The sequence below is a fragment of the Nyctibius grandis genome, chromosome Z (assembly GCF_013368605.1).
Source record: "Nyctibius grandis isolate bNycGra1 chromosome Z, bNycGra1.pri, whole genome shotgun sequence".
Taxonomy (NCBI): Eukaryota; Metazoa; Chordata; class Aves; order Nyctibiiformes; family Nyctibiidae; genus Nyctibius; species Nyctibius grandis.
The window spans coordinates 65515744-65535619 of NC_090695.1; the positions used below are offsets into that span (position 1 = coordinate 65515744).

Here is a 19876-nt window from a genome sequence, read left to right on the forward strand (position 1 = left end):
TTTAATTTCAATCTGTGTTACTGAAACAGTGTGTCAATTATTCAAAGGACCTAACTCCATCTCAGTCAAACTACTGAATTCTTCCATACACATATATATAGACAAACAATGAACCAAGCTATCTTGGCCTAAGTGATGCCTGCTATCTGGTAATAGGTCACAGTGGATGCTTTTGCTATAAAATTTATTCCACATTCAGGCAACATTATTTGTAAAAACTTTTCGTAGCACTTTTATTATTCTTTTCTCATCTTATGTTTGAAATACATTTGCCACTAGCTGGTCCCAGAACAGCAGGCAGTGCCTACACATCACTTGCACAGAAAATTCACCAGAGAGCTTAGTATTCATTAGAAAAGAACCTGAGCTTTATTTATATGGTTAGGTAGCAAAAATTAGAAATTGTCTGCAGTATCCCCAGATGTCATTTAAAGAACAGCTATAAGATACTCTGACTCACAACTCTGCTGAACACTTCCTAGATCTAGTATTTTTCATTTTAAATTCAGTTTCTCTGGAGTACTCGCTTTTTGACAGATTGCTAGGAGTTCATGACTTCTTTTAAGCATACTCCCTCACACACACACTCTCTTCAGGGAAGAATTATTTTTTTCCTCCATTTCTTCAGTACTGACAAGCAAATGTGTCCTATTCAAAATCATGACATTTTCTGATTAGCTTGTTAAGATGGATAAGGAAGACACATTAGACACATACTTCATAAACAGTTATTTATTACAGCAAACAATTTCCTTGTCTTAATAAAATATGTGCTAATCACCAGAAAAAGACTGTCATCAAGAAAAATAGGTTTGTGCATATATATAATTTTTACTGTACAGATTTTGCAAAGTAAGTGTTTGCATAGATTTCACAGTGCTCCATTATTACTGCCTAAACCAGACTATCCTCCTGAAGTTCTTCAGTATTATCAGGAATGCTTTGGTTCATACTGAATACAGTAGTTAGAACAATACAAATAAAACAATTGCATTTGATGACTTACTGGAATAGCTAATCTTCAAGTTGAAAAGAAAATTTGTTTACAAGCAAAGATAAATAAGCCTTACCCTTCCTGTTCTGAACAAGGCAACAATCTTTTCAGAGCTCTACAAAGTTTCCCATGATGTCTTGTCTTGCTTTCATCTGCCAACTTTTAGGTTGAAAAATTCTGAAAGATATCTGCACCCTCAAGCCAGTTCCGAAAACAGGATAGCCCTTTGTCTCTGATCTCTTTTCTTCCCTTGTCAGTAATGACTTCTCCAGTTTGTTTCACGATCACCAGTTTAGGAATTGCTGTTATGTTGTATTTCTTCTTCAGCTCACTGAGGGGGAAAAAATTAAAAATAAAACACACCATTAGGGAGCATTTTAAGAAAAATTCTAGTCTCTCATGAAGGGTACTCTGGTCAGAATGTATGGGAGACCAGAAGTGATGAATGCCCGGGCTTCCTCAGAGCTTGAGGCAGAGCACTGGGTAGTACAGGGAGACAAACAAGGCTGCAGCCAGAAGTTTACATAGCGAAACTTGGCTCAGGGAGTTCAGAGAGTTGCAGAGAGTGACTCTTAGAGACCATAAAGAGGTCCATGGCAGGAAAGTGTGACATACCCTTCCACCTTGTTTTTACTAGCCAGAAACAGATGCCTTCTGGTTCCTTTCTACTGGATAGAAGGAGGATCTCACTTAAATTAGCATTAGACATTTATTCCCATACAAAGATGTTCAAGTCTGCCAACCCCATAAAGCTACTTCCTGTAATCTCCATTAAAGCATGATACCTAATCCTTCAGCGTAAACAGAAGAGATTGCAGAAATGCCTTAAAATCCCTCAGTGAAACAGGCCGTCTACATATAGAAATGTAAGTAAATGAAAGATCTGGAATAAGGGCCACCCACCGAAGCTGTCTAAGAATAACATTTCATCTCCTCCTGTGTCCATCACACTATCAATAGTGGCCATTTCTCTATGTCAGGAGATGGAAAAATCCAGATAGATTACAAATCACTTGATCTTGAATAGCCTACTGTTTTATAATAAAACATAGTTAAAATACAGTTAAAAAATTAAAAAGCCATACAAATAGTTATGTTCCATGAACGAAATCAGGATCTATTCAAACAGATGATAAGTAGGTAACCCAGGAAAAATCAGTAAGAAAAGACTTCCGAAGGATGGAAATTTAATGGGATCAAACTCAAGATACATGGAAAATTAAGAAATAGCTTATTAATACTGGAAATAAAAATAACATTTGGGATGGAAAAACCTAGAGGACACAAAACATCCAAAGAGAAACAAAAATACTTGCTGACACTGGTACACGATAAGTAACAAGGCACCACAGAGATGAAAGTGCACATATAGCAGGCTATCAGCCACACAAAGCAGTAAAATAGAATTCACTATTTATACAGATGAGTTGAAAGAGATGAGTAAGATGCAAACAAAAGGAATATGCAAAAACAGGAGAGAATCAAAGAATACCATGTAGTAAGCCACTTCAGTTGAGCATGACGCAGGAAACAGAAATTGCAAGACGAAAAACATTTCCAAGGAAAACAGTTTAACAGCTATGACACAGTTTGTTAGGGACTATTTTGTCTATTAGAAGAGAAAAAGAGCACATAGATCTATCTTTATAGAAAGACAGTATCTTCTATACAAGAAATTCACCTCTCTTGGAAGGGTGACATTTCAGTGCAAGTAAAAAGTAAAATTCAGGACACAAATGAGCCAGAAAAAACAATCCTGAGATGAAGACTTAATCACCAGCACTGAAAACAACTTTTTGGCATGAATTGTATTAATTCACAACAGAGGGAGTTAAAAGGCAGTCACTGAGCTCTGAGCTCATTAAACATCTCAATACACATCAGATAAAAATCAAGAGTTAGTTGTTGAGAGTGCTGCTCAACAGGAGGAGCTTCAAGTGTTTCCAGGAACTCCAGAACCAGTTCACTGCTCCAGCTCCAACTCAGAAAGAAAAGCAGATAAAGAATGTCTGAAGTTTCCTGCCATGTTTATCAGGACACTGCAAAAACAAATTCTTTCCAAATACACGGCAACAGCAAAACCACTACTTTCATTAACACTAAATATCTGAAGAAAGGAAACCATTTGTTGAATACAAATAAGCAGAGAAATGGGTTTAGACTGATGGTCATAAAGTCAGAACCACACCAGGGTGTTTCCCTACCCTTTTCAAACTAAGCTAAAAGGTAGGAAAACTATTACCTACATCCCACCATGTCATGCTATTCATAGGTCATGCTTGGCACATCTATTCGTCGCACTAGATGTTCACATTAGAGAGCCATGAATGAAACAATATAGATGCTAGTGAATCTGTAATGTTCATGTTGGAAGGCAGAAATTAAAGAAAATATCTTCTAGCACATTGTCCTTGCAAGTGAAGTTCCACAATTTTAGCAGTAGGAATGCAAGCTATGGTGACAGACTGCTGGTATCTAATAGGAAAAGTGAGGAACAAAAGTCTACACCTAAGACGCAAGCTGTGCAGTCTAAAAGAAATCCCAGAAAAATGTAATCTGTTTTGAGGAAGACATCATGTGTTTCAGAAGGGGAACAAGAAACAGGTTAAGTGAACTGCAATGGATCAGCTAAAAGTAACAAATGTTACTCCCCAAAACAAATGTAATCTGATGTATGGAAAATTACCTCCCTGCATTGCCTTATATCAAAGTGAGCAGAAATTAAGCACCTTTAGAAGAACCAGAAGACAGAGACACAACAAGCAATAATGGAATAGCTAACTTCCAAAATATGAATAACATCACTCTCAAGACAAAACTTAAAACACTAAATAGAAACGTAATACCTGAGTGCCATCACTACAAGCAAGAACATCGCTGTGTGAGGTTCAAATGCCAAAGAATTTCAACTGAGTAGAAGAGATTTGTAGACATTGTTAAAAAGCCCGAGACATTAATATATAGACATTAATATATAGACATTCTCTATGATTTCCTGGAAAAGAGGCGGAGTCTTAAAAATACAGAAAATAAGATTTAAGTGAAATACTGGCCCAGACAAGGCATTTCTGAAACACATCTTCTGTGTTTTTCCTTAAGAGAACAAAAATCAACAGGCGAAGGATACTGCTCTGACATTACACTGGCTGAGCAATAATGCAGGAAATGTTACAGAAGCAGCAATTATACAGTCTAGCAAAAGGTTTGCTTTCGCAGTGAATTAAACAAAATCAAGCAACCAAGAACCTTCACAGACCTTTCCAAAGTCTGCTAAAATGGGAGAAAAAAAACATTCCAAAGCAAATTCACGTAGAAACCACATAAAAGACTACCACCTCATACCACTTGTATGACAAGCAAGATGAATGGAAGATGCATTTTACTGGTTCAGTGGACATTAAGATAGCTTGAAAAGCCTAACACAATTGTAGCAGAGACAGAACAGTAGGAAACTGAAGGTAATTTGCTATGGAGACTAGAAACTTAACACTTTGCTTTCATAAGGGAATGCATTCACAGCTTATCCACTCCAGCACACGGCATCTTGTTTACACAGATTCTGGGCTGAAGGTTGCTTGCATCAAACCAGCATGCACAGATTTTGCTTACATTTGTGTGCAACTTGTAAAATGGACAGACCTGAAGGTGGCTCAGGAACAGTTCTGCAGACAATGCTTCTTAATCACTGTGTACATGTGTACAGGTGCTTACAAAAACAACTTTTTAAAACCTGTTAAGATCATCCTCTCCTTTAGGGATCTCAAATCCTGTGACTCACCCGCACAAACTACATATGCAGCATGGGACTAACTCCAATGACAATTCATGAAATCATTAACCATAAATAGAAACATTACATGTACTACAATGGCAAACTCAATTCTCTTACAGTAAAATACAGTGATGTAACTAATGACATTCTTAAAAATCAGTTGCCTAGCTACTCCCAGGTAAGTGTAAAGGTACGTACAGTGTCTTACGGACCAGAAAAATCTAAGACCCAAACAGAAAAAGCAGCAGAGGAAGCTATAATAAAAGACAGCTACATAAGATTGAATGAGTAACCTTTGTACACAGGGAATCTTTTAGCCAAATCCTTTGAGATATCAGACCTTGGCCATGCAGGTTAGAACATGAGAGGGCAACCTTCATTTCCATATGAAATATCAAAAAGTTGAAATTAAGATTGAGGCAAACTCTAAGTCATTGCAATTGTTAGGTCTTTTGATTCTTATGAAAAGGCTGGATGAAAGTTTCTGAGAGCACAGATTTTATATTACTGGGTAGTACTGGCATTGGCTGGGATGGAGTTTATTTATTTTCTTCATCGCAGCTTGCATAGTGCTGTGTTTTAAATGTTACTAAAACAGTGTTGATAACACACCAATGTTTTAGCTATTGGTGAGCAGTGCTTACACAGCACCAAGGCCTTTTCTGTTTCTCGTGCTGTCCCCACAGTAAGCAGGCTAGGGGTGCACAAGAAGTCGGGAGGGGACACAGCCGGGACAGCTGACCCCAAGTGACCAAAGGGATACCCCACACTATATGACATTGTGCTCAGCAATAAAAGCTGAACAAAGGAGGAAGAAGTGACCAACGTTTGGAGTTGGGGCATTTGTCTTCTCAAGCAATGGTTACACAGGATGGAGCCCTGCTATCCTGGAAATTGCTAAACACCTGCCTGCCAATGGTAAGTAGTGAATTAATTTCTTATCTTGCTTTGTTTGTGTGTTCACCTTTGCATTATCTATTAAATTGTCTTTATCTCAACCCACAAGCGTTCTCACTTACACCCTTCAGATTCTCTCCCCCATCCCACTGGGGCAGAGAGTGACCCAGAAGCCAGGTGGGGCTTGGCTGCCTACCAGGGCTCACTCACAACATAGGTGAGGATTTTTATATTAGGGTTTACGATCTATACACAGGAGGGTTTTGGAGATGTAGATAACACGGAGCAATGTTAACATCCTGTTGGGAACATAAATGGTACATTTTACACACTTGTGTAATATGATATCTGACAATATTTGAATTTAAACAGCTTTCACTTGTTAGTGCTTTCACTTGGAAGTGATGGACACCTTGGTAATCTGCTTCTAGCAGTATACCCTGTAATACACAGCTGTACGTCTGTTTTCTTTTAGCTGTGAACTTTCTGCATTGTTAAGTGCTAGTCACATAAACAAGCACATCATATTGATGGGATTCAATTTTAAAATGTCTGTTGAGATTTTGGGATAGCAGTCTAAAAAAGACTAAGAACAGGCAATAGCTTAACTGCTCAGATACTTTCACTCTTCTCCTTCTGCCTCCATTTTTTGGCTCCCCCCCATATATTCCCATAGGTACCAATCCACCCTCATACCTAAAGCTTCCTAATATAAAACATAGGCATACCCTTTTTATTTTCATTTTTCAGGAATTCTTCAGGATTCTAATTTTCACTGAGGTGTACAGGACATGGACTTAGTAAATACCTGTCTATCTGGCAGTCTGCAAGAACTACCAGCATGCGCTGGGCACCCACACAGAGAATGATGCCTTTCACAGCAGGGCTCAGTATAAACACAGCAGTATGTCTTTGTGTATTATAATTAAAACATCAGTCTCCATTCACTAGCGTTTGTTGTCGACCTGTTCTGTCCTACTCTTGCTCTTCCCCTCTACAATTCCCTTTCTCCTCCTAGTGCTCCCTTCCTGCTAGATTGTCTTCCCACACTCCTGCAAGGATCAGAAGCCTGTGCTTCAGGTAGCAAAAAATAAACATTAAAGCTGCAAACAGTCACAACATCAGGAGCAGCATTTCCTGTTAGGTATGCCACAGACTACATGAAGTAGTAAAAGTGCAGTCCCACCTGCGGGAAACAGTCAGGTCTGACAGCATGGAAGAGTCTTGAGATCCTGCTCTGAATTCAGTATTTTGCTTCTCCACAGGTGCGTGCAAGACGTCACACTTCATGTGCTACAAGTATGAATGCAGGCTATTTCTTAACCAGACAAAATTCATCCCCAGGAAACTCCATGCTTCCATTTGTGAAATGTGTTTTATATGGCAAATTTAAAATTGGCTCTTTTGTGCCTAGAAGACTTCAGTCTATGCTGCAATTATGTATCTTAAACACTGAAGTCACCAGCTAGAATATTTTAACTTCACTGAAGATACTAAAATGCCTTCTTTGCATAGTCCACCAAAGAGCAACCAATTCGAAGTATTTACAATGGAACTTTAAAAATATTAATGAATAATAAATTATAATAAATATGTGAATGATAATAAATATTAATAATCACATTATTAACTGATGTTAGTACATTTTAGAATTGTATTGTCTTAGAACTAGTATCTAGACAGAATTATAATTTGGTTTAGTGAACATACATCCGTCTGCTTTAAGTCTACAATGATTCACCACTATCCCGGAAGCCAAACTACCAGTTAATTCAACCTAAGCACCTTGAACATCTCCACACAGCCCTTTATTATTATACGCAAGAAACACGACCTCAAAACCATTGCCTTTTCCTATCCTTCTGCACTTAGTTCTTCAGTAAGCCACTTCAGATGCTATGATCTCGTAGCTGTCCCTCACAGGACAAGCTGTGTTTCTTTACAGGATTCTAAAGGACATTAAGGACTGCTACAGAAAAGCCAATTAAACTCTCTCAGTACCTCCATTCCACATGACATGGGCAAGAGCAGAGTCAGAAATAGACCCCTAATCCACAGAGGCTAAAGCTGTAAGCACATTCCCATGGTCTATGCTGAACAGCTTACTGGATGCAGTAACTTCAAGCCCTACATTTCCGTCAGGAAATTTGCCTGAATTCTACCAGGATTAGTAGTTATCAAATGCAATTACTGCCTGAGGAGCCTTTGAAGAACTATGGAAAACAATGTTTCTATTTCAATTTATTTTTAAGTCAGAAATTGTTGTTAAAAAGGCCTAATATCAATTGGCTGCTAACATCCAGGAATGAGCCAAGGAAGGATGAAATAGTTCCTGGCTTCAGGTTGTTTGCTCCTCAGGTTGTCAAAGTGCACTGACAAAACAAAAACAAGATTAGTAAACCTGCTCTGCGTTGAGTGAATAACTAGTGTTACACAGCTCTATCCTGGGTAACACACAGGGATGTATCTAAATGAATGCTAGAAGTTACTAGAGCACTAGAATAGAGTTCTTTGTTAGAAGAAAAATGTTGACCTTAATTACCTCATGTATGTATAAAAGTCACTCTAACTCCTTGACTTCTATGACATCTGTAACAGTATTTTCCACAATCTACTTATACATTATTTAAAGGGGAATTAAAATCCCATTACCAGTATTTACACATATTTTAAGTCTCCAGTTATAGGCATTTCAGTGGCCCTAAACATCTTAGCTATGTCCCCGTAATCCCAATCTATACTTCTTGATATGAGCTAAATCGTATTTCTGACAGCCATCCAAATGAGTCTGCACCCTTGACTTAGGTCATCAAAACAGGTATTATCCTTCACCCTGTCACTTACACATGGTCGTGTCTTTTCCTTTCGTTGTTTTGCTGAGCAAGCTGCCTACAGGAATGCCCCTTTAGAAACCTACCAGCACAAGAATTTTACATCCCTGTTACCACGTGCATTTGCTACAGCTAAACTCCAGCTGTTATTACACTTCTTTTTCACCTAGCTTACCTGTACCTGTCTGAAATTCTTCATAGTTTGCTCTGCTCTCCTCCAAGTTGTTCAGCTATGAGTTCTGCCACTTCGTCATTTGCTTTTTTTTTCCAGACCATTAATAAGCTAGACAACCCAGAACAACCTTAGTAACAACTACTGCTGTGCTGAAAAACAATCACTTGATCCTCGTTTGCCATTAGTTTGTTTTTGACTCACTATACATGTCACCTGGTTAATACTCAGGGTCTTTATTAACGCTTCTTCAAAGATCTTTTAAATCCTAAATTAAGCACGCAAAACTAATTTTCCTTCGTCGCGTTCTGTACGGATATAACAGACTAAATCCAAGTTACTTCTCTGAAGAAAGTAAGCTGTTAGTGTAACGCTGGTTTGTGGTGCAGCTCCACGGGAGAGCAGGGAGAGCCAGCGAGCAGCGGCCGCTGCTCCGAGGACAGGGCGGGGGCAGGACTAGACCGGCGGGACACCGCGCTGTGCGCTTCACCCGACAGGAGACGCTGCGACCTGGGTCTCAGGGCGTTCAGCGGGAGGGAGGGAGTGGATCGAGAGGGCAGGTGGGCGTCCCGGGGAGCCTCCGTACCAGAGACTTCCTCGTCACATTATGCTGCTGCTAAAGCACCCGCACCTCCTGCCCTCTCCCGTGCTCTGGAGGAGCCGGCGGCGGGGGCGGGTAGACCACCCCGCCGGCCGCGGCCTGCGAGGCGGGCGCAGCCCCGGCCCGGGCGCCCCTCGCTGGAAGGCCCGGGCGGGGCCGGGCGTCGCCGCCGGCGGTACTCACTGCTTGTAGGGGTCGTGGAAGGGCAGGGCCAGCCAGTCCCCGTGCAAGTCGTCCATGTAGCCCGCCATCTCCTCGGCGCTGTGGTCGGAGGAGATGAAGACGACCTCGAAGGGGGCGGGCGGCTGGGTCTCCTCCACCAGCTCCGTGTAGAAGTAGCAGAGGACGGGAGTGAAGTCTCGGCACGGCGAGCACCAGCCGGCGGAGAAGTACAAGCCCACGACCTTGTTCTGCAGGGCCTCCTCGGGGTCCACGCTGCGGCCGTCCCTGCTGACCAGGAGCCGCCCGCTGAACACGTCCACCATGCTGCCACCGGCCGGACCCAGCGGGACGCGGCAGAGAGAAGGGTGACACCGGGGGCTGCGAGCCCAGGCGGCCCCCGGCACGGGTGCGCGGCACCTCCACGCTGGGACCTTCCTCCGGCTCCTGCCGCACCACCAGCCCACCCAGGGAAACTCCTCAGCGCCCGCCCCATCCGTCTGCCGCCACCTTTACACCCACCCACCACCGCTCGGGCCCGCCCACTGCTGACTGACAGCCGCGCTTGCCAATGGACGCGTCAGGAGGGCGAGGCCACGCCCCACCCCCTGCCGGTGCCGTCGATAGTGGCGGGTGCCGGCCCCGGCGGGCTGGGGCGCCGGCGGCAGCGGCGGAGCGGGCAGCACCGCGCCCGGGCTTCTTTGTTGTTGTTTTAAAAGAGTTTCTGAAGGCACCGGTTGTGCTGGGGGGCTGGCCCTGCTCCGCCGTGTCAGGCGAGCCTGGGGACCGCCCCGGCAGGCACCCGGGAGCCGCGGTGCTGCCCTGAGGCGGCCGTGGGGGTGCGGGGCCAGGGGCGGCGGGGTGCAGGGCCAGGGGCGGCGGGGTGCGGATCCGGGGGCGGCGGGGCCGCGGAAGGGTGCGGGGCCAGGGGCGGCGGGGCCGTGGAGGGGTGCGGATCCGGGGGCGGCGGGGCCGAGGAGGGGAGCCGGCGGCGGCTGCGGTGCGGGGTGCTGTTTTTAGAGGGGTGCAGGGCGTTCCTCCAGAGGGGAAAGGCACACTCCGCGTTCCCCACCCGGGCCTGTGGCATTGCCTCGCTGGGCTGTTGCGCAAAGCAAGAGGTTTGATCTGGAGATGTTTTTTCTCCTGCTCCTCTAAGTGCCAAATCGCCTTTTTGAGAAGGCAAATATATTTCAAGACTTACTAAGCTTACTGAAGACACTGAACTTTTAATAAGGTTAAGCAATAATCACATTCACGCCAACGTCAGACCTCTTCAGCTTGTCGTGGATTTCACCTTCTCTCCCCTGAAGATCTCATCACAAGGCTCAGTCAGCTTTGGCACCAAACTGTTCTTTTTGTCAGACATACGGCACCGAGGTTTTTTTCTAGCGTGGAAAGTCATCTGAATTCTGGTTGTAAAAGGGGCTGTCTGTTCTCTGTCCAAGCAGAGGAGGAATTCTCATTTTATTCCAGTGCATTTGTCATGTGTTTGTGTTGAATAATGCTTTTTTTCTCCAGCTGATACTGAGTTAGAATTTAATAAAAATAGCGTTGTATTACAAATATGCAACCTCTCTTCTGCCTAAAGCAACCTGCAAAACGGAAATGAAAGATGATGTGGCTGTAGGAGACTTAAATTACAGTTTAATGAAAGGGTCGATAGGGTGATAACCACACTGGGTACATTGGCTCATCTTCATTAATTGCACAATACCCAATTCAAAGAGAATTTATCTTAAACCAAAAATTATCAATATCCCCCAAAACAAATTCTAGTACTTATACTAGATACTTCAAGCGTCTAATCCTGGAGCTACCATAGAAAATATTTCACATTAAAACTGGATATCCAAATGCATTCTAGGCTTTTACCGTTTGGTTGGTCCTCTTTTCTAAGCTGCAGCCTCTCAAAAATCTGTCAATTTTACTTTCGGAAAAAGACAGTTGTGACAAGTATATACCATGATTCAAACACTGAACACTAGAATGGAACTAATGTTAATCATGATGAGTGCTTGGTTAGGTAAATTTTAACTAAGTTCATGCTGAAATGAAGTCCAATTTCTACATCTGACCATCTAATGCCATATAGCATGTGCTGTGAGAACTGAAATATTTGGAAGTCAAAAATTCAAATTTAATTTTGTATAGGAATAAACTGAGCACAGGTCTCCTCTCTCACACATACTTTTCCTTTTAAGATCTTTTTGAAATGTTTTGTTCCATTGACTTGACCCAAAATTTTTGGTTATTTACTGCCACTTTCTGTCATGAGTAGAAAGAAACAAGGTATTATTTTAAAAATTTGACCATGTGAGAGAAAGCCCAAAGAAGCACCACAGAAGTAACACAGCAATAGTTTTTTTTCAGTAGGCCTCATCAAAAGTAACCGCCTGTCTGTAGGATCAGTTTGACTGGGGAGGTGTGTTCACCTGCCCTTTCTCTTACCCCTTTTTCCTTTTATTGTGCAGATATACTGCTAATTAAAAGACTGCTTTCTTCTTATGCAAAAGCTCACACATCTTTAAAAAGCATAAGAGTTCAGCCATTATTATTTTCTAAGAGATTTGGTTACATGCAAATTAATCTTTACAAATCAGGTCTTTTTATTTATCTCTTAGTATATCTGACTAATTTGTAATTACTATTTTAATATTTTGCTGGGGAAAAAAAGAATTGCTTAGGTGTTTGGAAAGTGTTTTTTATTCGAATACAATATTTCTCCATTTTCATGGACTGTTGAGCTATGTTGTTTTCAAATCCAAGTATCTGCAAGGTTGACACTTCTTAAAATAGCACAAAAGGGAAGTTCAGCTCACCTGAGCCTTTGATTTGCCATACTGCCTGCCTTTGTTAGACCACTTGTGAAACAGGGTGGAGTCGGAGCCTTTGGAGTCACAGGAAAAGTGGAAAAAAGTTTCCATATATGTTCAGGCTACCATAGGTTCATTGTTGATATTCCTACCAATTTCTCCTTCAAACAATGAAAGCATATTTTCTCAGATACTATGAACTGAAGCAGCGACTGGAGGAACTTGCAACCATCCCATAGGTAAAGGTTAGAACGCTCATAAACCAGATAGGATACTATTCCACAAGAAAAGGACATGTCAAGATTATCTGGGCACTCAGGGAAAAGTTCCCAGCTACCTACAGAATCACAGAATCACAGAATGTTAGGGATTGGAAGGGACCTCGAAAGATCATCTAGTCCAATCCCCCTGCCGGAGCAGGATTACCTAGATCATATCACGCAGGAACGCGTCCAGGCGGGTTTTGAATGTCTCCAGAGAAGGAGACTCCACAACCTCTCTGGGCAGCCTGTTCCAGTGTTCGGTCACCCTCACCGTAAAGAAGTTTTTCCTCAAATTTAAGTGGAACCTCCTGTGCTCCAGCTTGCACCCATTGCCCCTTGTCCTGTCAAGGGATGTCACTGAGAAGAGCCTGGCTCCATCCTCATGACACTTGCCCTTTACATATTTATAAACATTAATGAGGTCACCCCTCAGTCTCCTCTTCTCCAAGCTAAAGAGACCCAGCTCCCTCAGCCTCTCCTCATAAGGGAGATGTTCCACTCCCTTAATCATCTTCGTGGCTCTGCGCTGGACTCTCTCTAGCAGTTCCCTGTCCTTCTTGAACTGAGGGGCCCAGAACTGGACACAATATTCTAGATGCGGCCTCACCAGGGCAGAGTAGAGGGGGAGGAGAACCTCTCTCGACCTGCTGACCACACCCCTTCTAATACACCCCAGGATGCCGTTGGCCTTCTTGGCCACAAGGGCACACTGCTGGCTCATGGTCATCCTGCTGTCCACTAGGACCCCCACGTCCCTTTCCCCTACGCTGCTCTCCAACAGGTCTGTCCCCAACTTGTACTGGTACATGGGGTTGTTCTTGCCCAGATGCAGGACTCTACACTTGCCCTTGTTATATTTCATTCAATTTCTCCCCGCCCAACTCTCCAGCCTGTCCAGGTCTCTCTGAATGGCTGCGCAGCCTTCTGTTGTGTCAGCCACTCCTCCCAGTTTTGTGTCATCAGCGAACTTGCTGACAGTGCACTCTAATCCCTCATCCAAGTCATTAATGAATATATTGAATAGAACTGGTCCCAGTACCGACCCTTGCGGAACTCCGCTAGACACAGACCTCCAACTGGACTCTGTCCCATTGATCACCACTCTCTGGCTTCTTTCCTTCAGCCAGTTCACAATCCACCTCACTACCCGATCATCCAGACCACACTTCCTCAGTTTAGCTGCGAGGATGCTGTGGGAGACCGTGTCAAACGCTTTCCTGAAATCGAGATAGACCACATCCACAGCTTTACCATCATCTATCCACTGGGTTATGTCCTCATAAAAGGCTATCAAGTTGGTTGAGCATGACTTCCCCTTGGTGAAGCCATGCTGAGTGCCCCTAATGATCCCCCTATCCTTGATGTGTCTAGAGACAGCACCAAGGACAAGTTGTTCCATCACCTTTCCGGGGATGGAGGTGAGGCTGACCGGTCTATAGTTACCCGGGTCCTTCTTCTTGCCCTTTTTGAAGACTGGAGTGACATTCGCTTTCCTCCAGTCCTCAGGCACCTCTCCCGTTGCCCACGACTTAGCAAAGATGATGGAGAGTGGCCTAGCAATGACTTCTGCCAGCTCCCTCAGCACCTGCGGGTGCATCCCATCAGGGCACATGGATTTATGGACGTCCAGGTTGCTTAATTGGTCCCTGACCCAGCCCTCATCAACCAAGACAGATTCCTCCTCTATCCTGACTTCTTCTGAGGCCTCAGGGGTCCGGGGCTCCTCAGGACAGCCTCCAGCAGTATAGACAGAGGCAAAGAAGGCATTCAGTAACTCCGCCTTCTTTTTATCCTCTGTCTCCAGGGCCCCCACCTCATTCATTAGTGGGCCTACATTGCCTCTAGTGCTGGCTTTACCTGCAATGTATTTGAAGAAGCCCTTTCTGTTGTCCTTGACCTCTCTTGCAAGGTTTAATTCCAAGGAGGCCTTGGCTTTCCTAGTTGCCTCCCTACATCCTCTGACAACAGACTTATATTCCTCCCAAGTGGCCAGCCCCTCCTTCCATGATCTGTACACCCTTCTCTTCCACTTGAGTTTGCCCAGCAGTTCCCTGTTTAACCATGCAGGTCTCCTGGTACCCTTCCTTGACTTCCTACTTGTTGGGATGCTCTGATCTTGAGCTCGGAAGAAGCAGTCCTTGAATGCTAACCAACTATCTTGGGCCCCCTTACCTTCTACTACCCTGTCCCATGGGATTTCCCCTAGCAATTGCTTGAAAAGAGTAAAGTTGGCCCTCCTGAAGTCCAGGGTTGCGATTCTGCTAGCTATTCTGTTCCTGCCACATGAGATCCTGAACTCTACCATCTCATGGTCACTACAACCAAGGCTGCCCTCAACCTTCACCGCTTCAACCAGACCCTCCTTGTTAGTGAGGATAAGATCCAGCAGCGCTCCTCTCCTAGTTGGCTCATCCACCATTTGCATCAGAAAGTTATCATCAATGCACTGGAGGAACCTCCTGGACTGAGGATGGCTGGCTGAGTAGGCCTCCCAGCAAATATCAGGGTAGTTGAAATCCCCCACAACAACCAGGCCCTGTAATTGCGAGACTGCTCTCAGCTGCCTGTAGAAGGCCTCATCACCCTCCTCATCCTGATCCGGTGGCCTGTAATAGACACCCACAACAGTATCACCCCTGCCAGCCTGCCCCTTAATTCGCACCCACAAACTCTCAACTCGCTCCTGATCCGCCCCTGGACAGAACTCAATACGTTCTAGCTGCTCACTCACATAAAGAGCAACTCCACCACCTCTCCTTACGGCCTGTCTTTCCTGAACAAGACATAGCCATCCATGAACACATTCCAGTCATGCAAGGCGTCCCACCAAGTCTCTGTAATTGCCACTAGATCATAGCCCCCCGACCGAACACGGATTTCCAACTCCTCCTGTTTATTCCCCATGCTGCGTGCATTGGTGTACAGGCATTTCAGGGAGCGAGCTGAGCACACCGATTTCACCCCAGGAGGATGGGAGGCCTCCTGGTCTACCTCAACACTAGAGCGTTGCCCCAGCGGTGCAAGCCCAGCTACTACCCCATCCCCCTTCGAATCTAGTTTAAAGCTCTCTGAATGAGCCCTGCTAATTCCTGTCCCAGAACCCTTTTGCCCCTACGACATAAACCTTTCCCATGTATTACCGTCACACCTGTTGTCTTATAAAACCAGCCATTATCAAAGAACCCAAAGCCCTGCCTGTAGCACCAGTCTCGTAGCCAGGCATTAATAGAGAGAATCCTACTATTCCATCCCACGTCATCACCTGAAAATGGGAGGAGGGAGGAGAAAACAACTTGTGCCCCAGACTCTTTCACCAACCGTCCTAGGGCCTTGTAGTCTTTCTTCATTCCCCTCAGACTACGGGATGCAGCTTCTTCCCCACCTGTCTGGAAGATCAGCAGCGGGTAGTAGTCTGTGGCCTTCACCAGGTTGGGGAGTTTCCTGGTGATATCCTTGATTCGGGCTCCAGGCAGGCTGCAGACCTCCCTGTGATGGGGGTCAGCTCTGCAACTCCTACGACTCCTAGCTCCCTACGACTCCATAGGGAGAAAGAGCTGGGTGTACAAGGCGCACAGAGTTTGAGCTTACAGTTGTCTGTACTAAGCTTGTTCTCAAATGTAACAAGCCAAGAAAGGAGTCCAAACTGACAGGGAGTATAGCTGTAACTAGTACAGTCCTTTGCTGCTTCCCATATGTGTAAATCACTGAAAGCCTGTCTGTATGCAAAGCAAATGCTATTTTTTACCCCAGGTAATTCCTGTAGCTGGTAAAAAGCATGACCTTGTATACGAGAAGATAACTGTACTATCATCTTCTGTAAATTGTTTTAGTTTGGGTACACTTCCCCCTTCCCTAAGCATACAAACAACGGAAGACAGGATAAAAGTTTAAAAGGTGGGCAGAAGACTGTATGGCTTGAGCCGCACCCTGTCTGTACGGAAGGCAGGCACGTGTTAAAGAAAATTGGCAGAGTCGGGTCTCTAGGTTTGCTGGTTTTATTAAACAACTCGGAGTTGGACCACCACCACAGTGAATGGTCCCTGACTCAAATTCACTATTGGTTTATATAGAAACTAATAATCAATTACATCATAAACATTTCATAAGCTTCTGTTAATAATCCACTAACTATTTCAATTCCTCTTTCTTCCTTCGTCAAGAGTCCACAAAAGTCCATTCTTTTCCATTGCTTAGCTGATCTTTATGTTCTGGTTCCGCTCCGACTCCAGTCGACACCCCATCCTCGATGTTCTTGCTGTGATCGGCGTCCTTGATGTTCTTGCTGTGATCGTCGTCCTTAATGTTCTTGCCGTGATCAGCGTCGCGTCCTGATCCAGGTTGACCAGAGTCCGGTTCCCACCGCCAGTGTCTCCTAAACATTCAACCTTAAAAACAACTGAAGTTATATTTAAAACCTTATCTATACTAATTTTTATTTCTAAGTGTCCTATATTTCTTTTAAGGTAAAGAAAAGGTTAACCATACATCCCCTTTACTAAAATCATCAGAAGGTAATACTTCTAGGCCTACTCCTGCTTAGCTACTCATTAAGCTTTGATTGATGATTTGTTCAGTCATAGGTCAGGATTACACAAGGAGCTTTGAGAACAATATTCATGGATTGTGAAAGCCCACCTGTGTTTATTCAGATAGACTTATATTAATTATTCTATTCTTCATTCTATTTCACCCTTATTGATCCTTGTCCCCCTAACTCTTAAGAACTTTTACATTAATTATGTGAAACATTTCTATAACAGCACGTGCACACATACAAGCTCATAAAGAAAATTATAACTTATTGGCTGATGCGCTCCAGATCATAAGTCTCAATGATAGTGATACTAAATTTCTTGAAACTATTTAAGGAATAGCTACTAAGCATGAGAAACCAGTCCTTGGGAAGCTTAAGGTGGTAACTCCATCAGGACATTACAGATTCACTGAAAATGCTGCACATCACAGAACGTCTTACATTGCACTTGCCTTTGATTTGACTACAAAGACAGTTGTCTGACACTAGCATGGACCAATATGGAAAGTTTCACTTCATGATTTATAACAAGGAGGCTAGAGCCTGTTTCAGCTGCAAATGTTTTCTAGGACTATTCTCATTAAAGGTGTTAACACTATTGTGATTCATTCCATTTCCTAATCTCCACTTGGGATAATAATGGAGCTTTTAATACAGAACTTGTGGTCCTTTCTCAAGGGAGTGTATTAGCTCTGAGATGACATTATCAGAAAAGTTGTAAACAATGTTCATCCAGTTGAAGCCTCTGGGGAATTTCAGGGTAAAATAATTAAGATAAAAACTTCCCACCACAAAATACTGCATTTCTGATATTGCTAGAAAACAAGCTTTTTATTATTGAATTTACTATATTATTTTAATCTGCCAGTATCTAGTTCTATCTTATAATCTAAAAGTAAGACTTTCAGTTTATTTGTGCTCACATTGCTCTTCCCTTGTGTGTTTTACTTCAATTAACCTTGAAGTTAATTACATATCCAGGTTTTGACAAGCAAATAAGAATTTTTAAAAAATATATTAAGAGCTTGCATCAATAAAGTTGTGTTTTCAATGATATGGGGGAGCATGCTAAGATAGAGACACAGAAGAAATGAAATGGAAGTAAAAAATGTTCAAACCTGCTAACTCCAATATAATATAATATATGCTCAAGGCAGTGTAATTCCATACACCTCTGGTGGCAGAGCTAATGTCTCTATAGGCTATATACAAGTTAAATGAGGAGGAGGTTCTGAAAGCCTGTCCAGGTCTTTGATGAACATACCCTTTTCTCCTTCATGCACCTTTTCCATAGATGACACTGTTCGGAGTAGTAAAGGATTTGATCCAATAAGCTATTGCAATAAGCAGTCTCTTATAACTTGCAGTATATGCATGATGTTGGATTTTTAAGTGAAAAGGTATCAAACACAAGGTTTCAATCTGCTTATAATTAAGCAGTCTCTAGGAAATGCATACCTGTATAACACAATTGACATTGGCAAGTCATACATACATCCAGTGAAGCCACAAGGCAAAAGCTGACTAAATTTACTCAAAGGAGAGTGTTACCTGGATGAGGGCTTGTTAGACCTGTGTTCAATTTAATCACTAACACACCATGTACTTAATTATACCCTAATTAAAAAATAGAAGTGACAAACCTAATCAAGATAAACTTTGGTTGGGCAAAACTATATGGAATGAAATCCCTGAAGAAGTCTGATTAGAAACTGACCTTGGAGAATCCCATTGTATATTAACACTAGCCAGCTGGAAAATCAGACCTCAAAGGAGACATCAAGGGAAGGAACACACAGAAGACAGGAAACGTACCAGTGGTTTAAAAAGTTAAATATATAGCAATCATTGATACAACTAGATGAAATATTTGGGTTTTAATTCACTTTCACAGTAAATATGTTAAAGAAAATTGGCAGAGTCCGGGTCTCTAGGTTCGCTGACTCTATTGAGCAACTCAGAGTTGGACCACCACCGCAGTGAATGGTGGTTAACAACAAAAACTCTATACCTTATATACTTTTCAGAAAGCATTATGTAAGATACAAAAGTCTTTAGTACTTTCCACAAATGCTTAGTTCCCGAATCTTCTCGTTTGTTAAAAATCCACCACAATCTCCTGTCTCAGCTGGTTCTTGTCGTTCTGTTCCACTTCATCATTCTGGCTTTGAAGTCTTCAGGGTCGTCTTGGTCACTTATCTCCTTGTTCATCTTCTGTACACACAGATGTTTTTACCCTTGAATTTTAAGAAGGCTTCAGGATGTTCTATTAACTATATACCACAATGTAGGCCTAAACTGAGCGGTTTTCTACCTTTATAGTCTCATGCTCTTTTGATAAATGCTTATTTTCCAGACAATTATCTTTTGTTATATCTAAATTTCTAAGAAACTACTGGTTAACTTGACTGGGTTTTAAGCCAGCCCTGGAGGGGGCTATACAAGGGCTCAATGAGCAGCATTATGGCTGCAATGTGGTTCTCAGACTTTCTGAGCACCTGTGGCTATTGTTTCCTTAACTCTGTTCATTATTCTCATTAATTTTTATCTAGGCCTAAATTCTTTGATCTAAACGTAAAGCAAAGCAAATAATTTATCTTCTTCTACAAGTATTAATATGTTTTACAGGAGAGAGTTATTATAATCTGAGTTATTGATGAGAAAACAGGTAAAATTACTTTCCACAGTGTACCCAGTGAAAAAAAGTGAAAGCAAGTTTCTTAGTCTCAACCCAATGCATTAACCAATGAGCTGTGAAAAGAGACCAGTGCACAAAGAAATACTGAGCCAAAAAAATTTCCATTTTACCATACACAATCTGCCAACTAAAATAGTTATTG

The 19876-nt window shown here is 42.9% G+C and overlaps 1 protein-coding gene across 1 annotated transcript; it reads right to left on the reverse strand.

Annotated features, from left to right (window-relative positions):
• Positions 1-756: 756 nt before the first annotated feature.
• Positions 757-9925, reverse strand: NXNL2 (nucleoredoxin like 2). Its single transcript, XM_068423651.1, has 2 exons — positions 9451-9925; positions 757-1325 (listed from the first exon to the last, which is right to left on the reverse strand). Exons 1-2 carry the CDS (start codon positions 9750-9752, stop codon positions 1157-1159), a joined length of 471 nt encoding a protein of 156 aa, XP_068279752.1. The 5' UTR covers positions 9753-9925; the 3' UTR covers positions 757-1156.
• Positions 9926-19876: the final 9951 nt, after the last annotated feature.

Bases quoted from the DNA above. Each gene is read 5' to 3' on its own strand.
- NXNL2 (XM_068423651.1), bottom strand. From the start codon at position 9,752: ATGGTGGACGTGTTCAGCGGGCGGCTCCTGGTCAGCAGGGACGGCCGC. The intron at 1,326-9,450 runs GTGAGTACCGCC...TTTCCCCCTCAG, and splicing joins TTCCACGACCCCTACAAGCA to TGAGCTGAAGAAGAAATACA.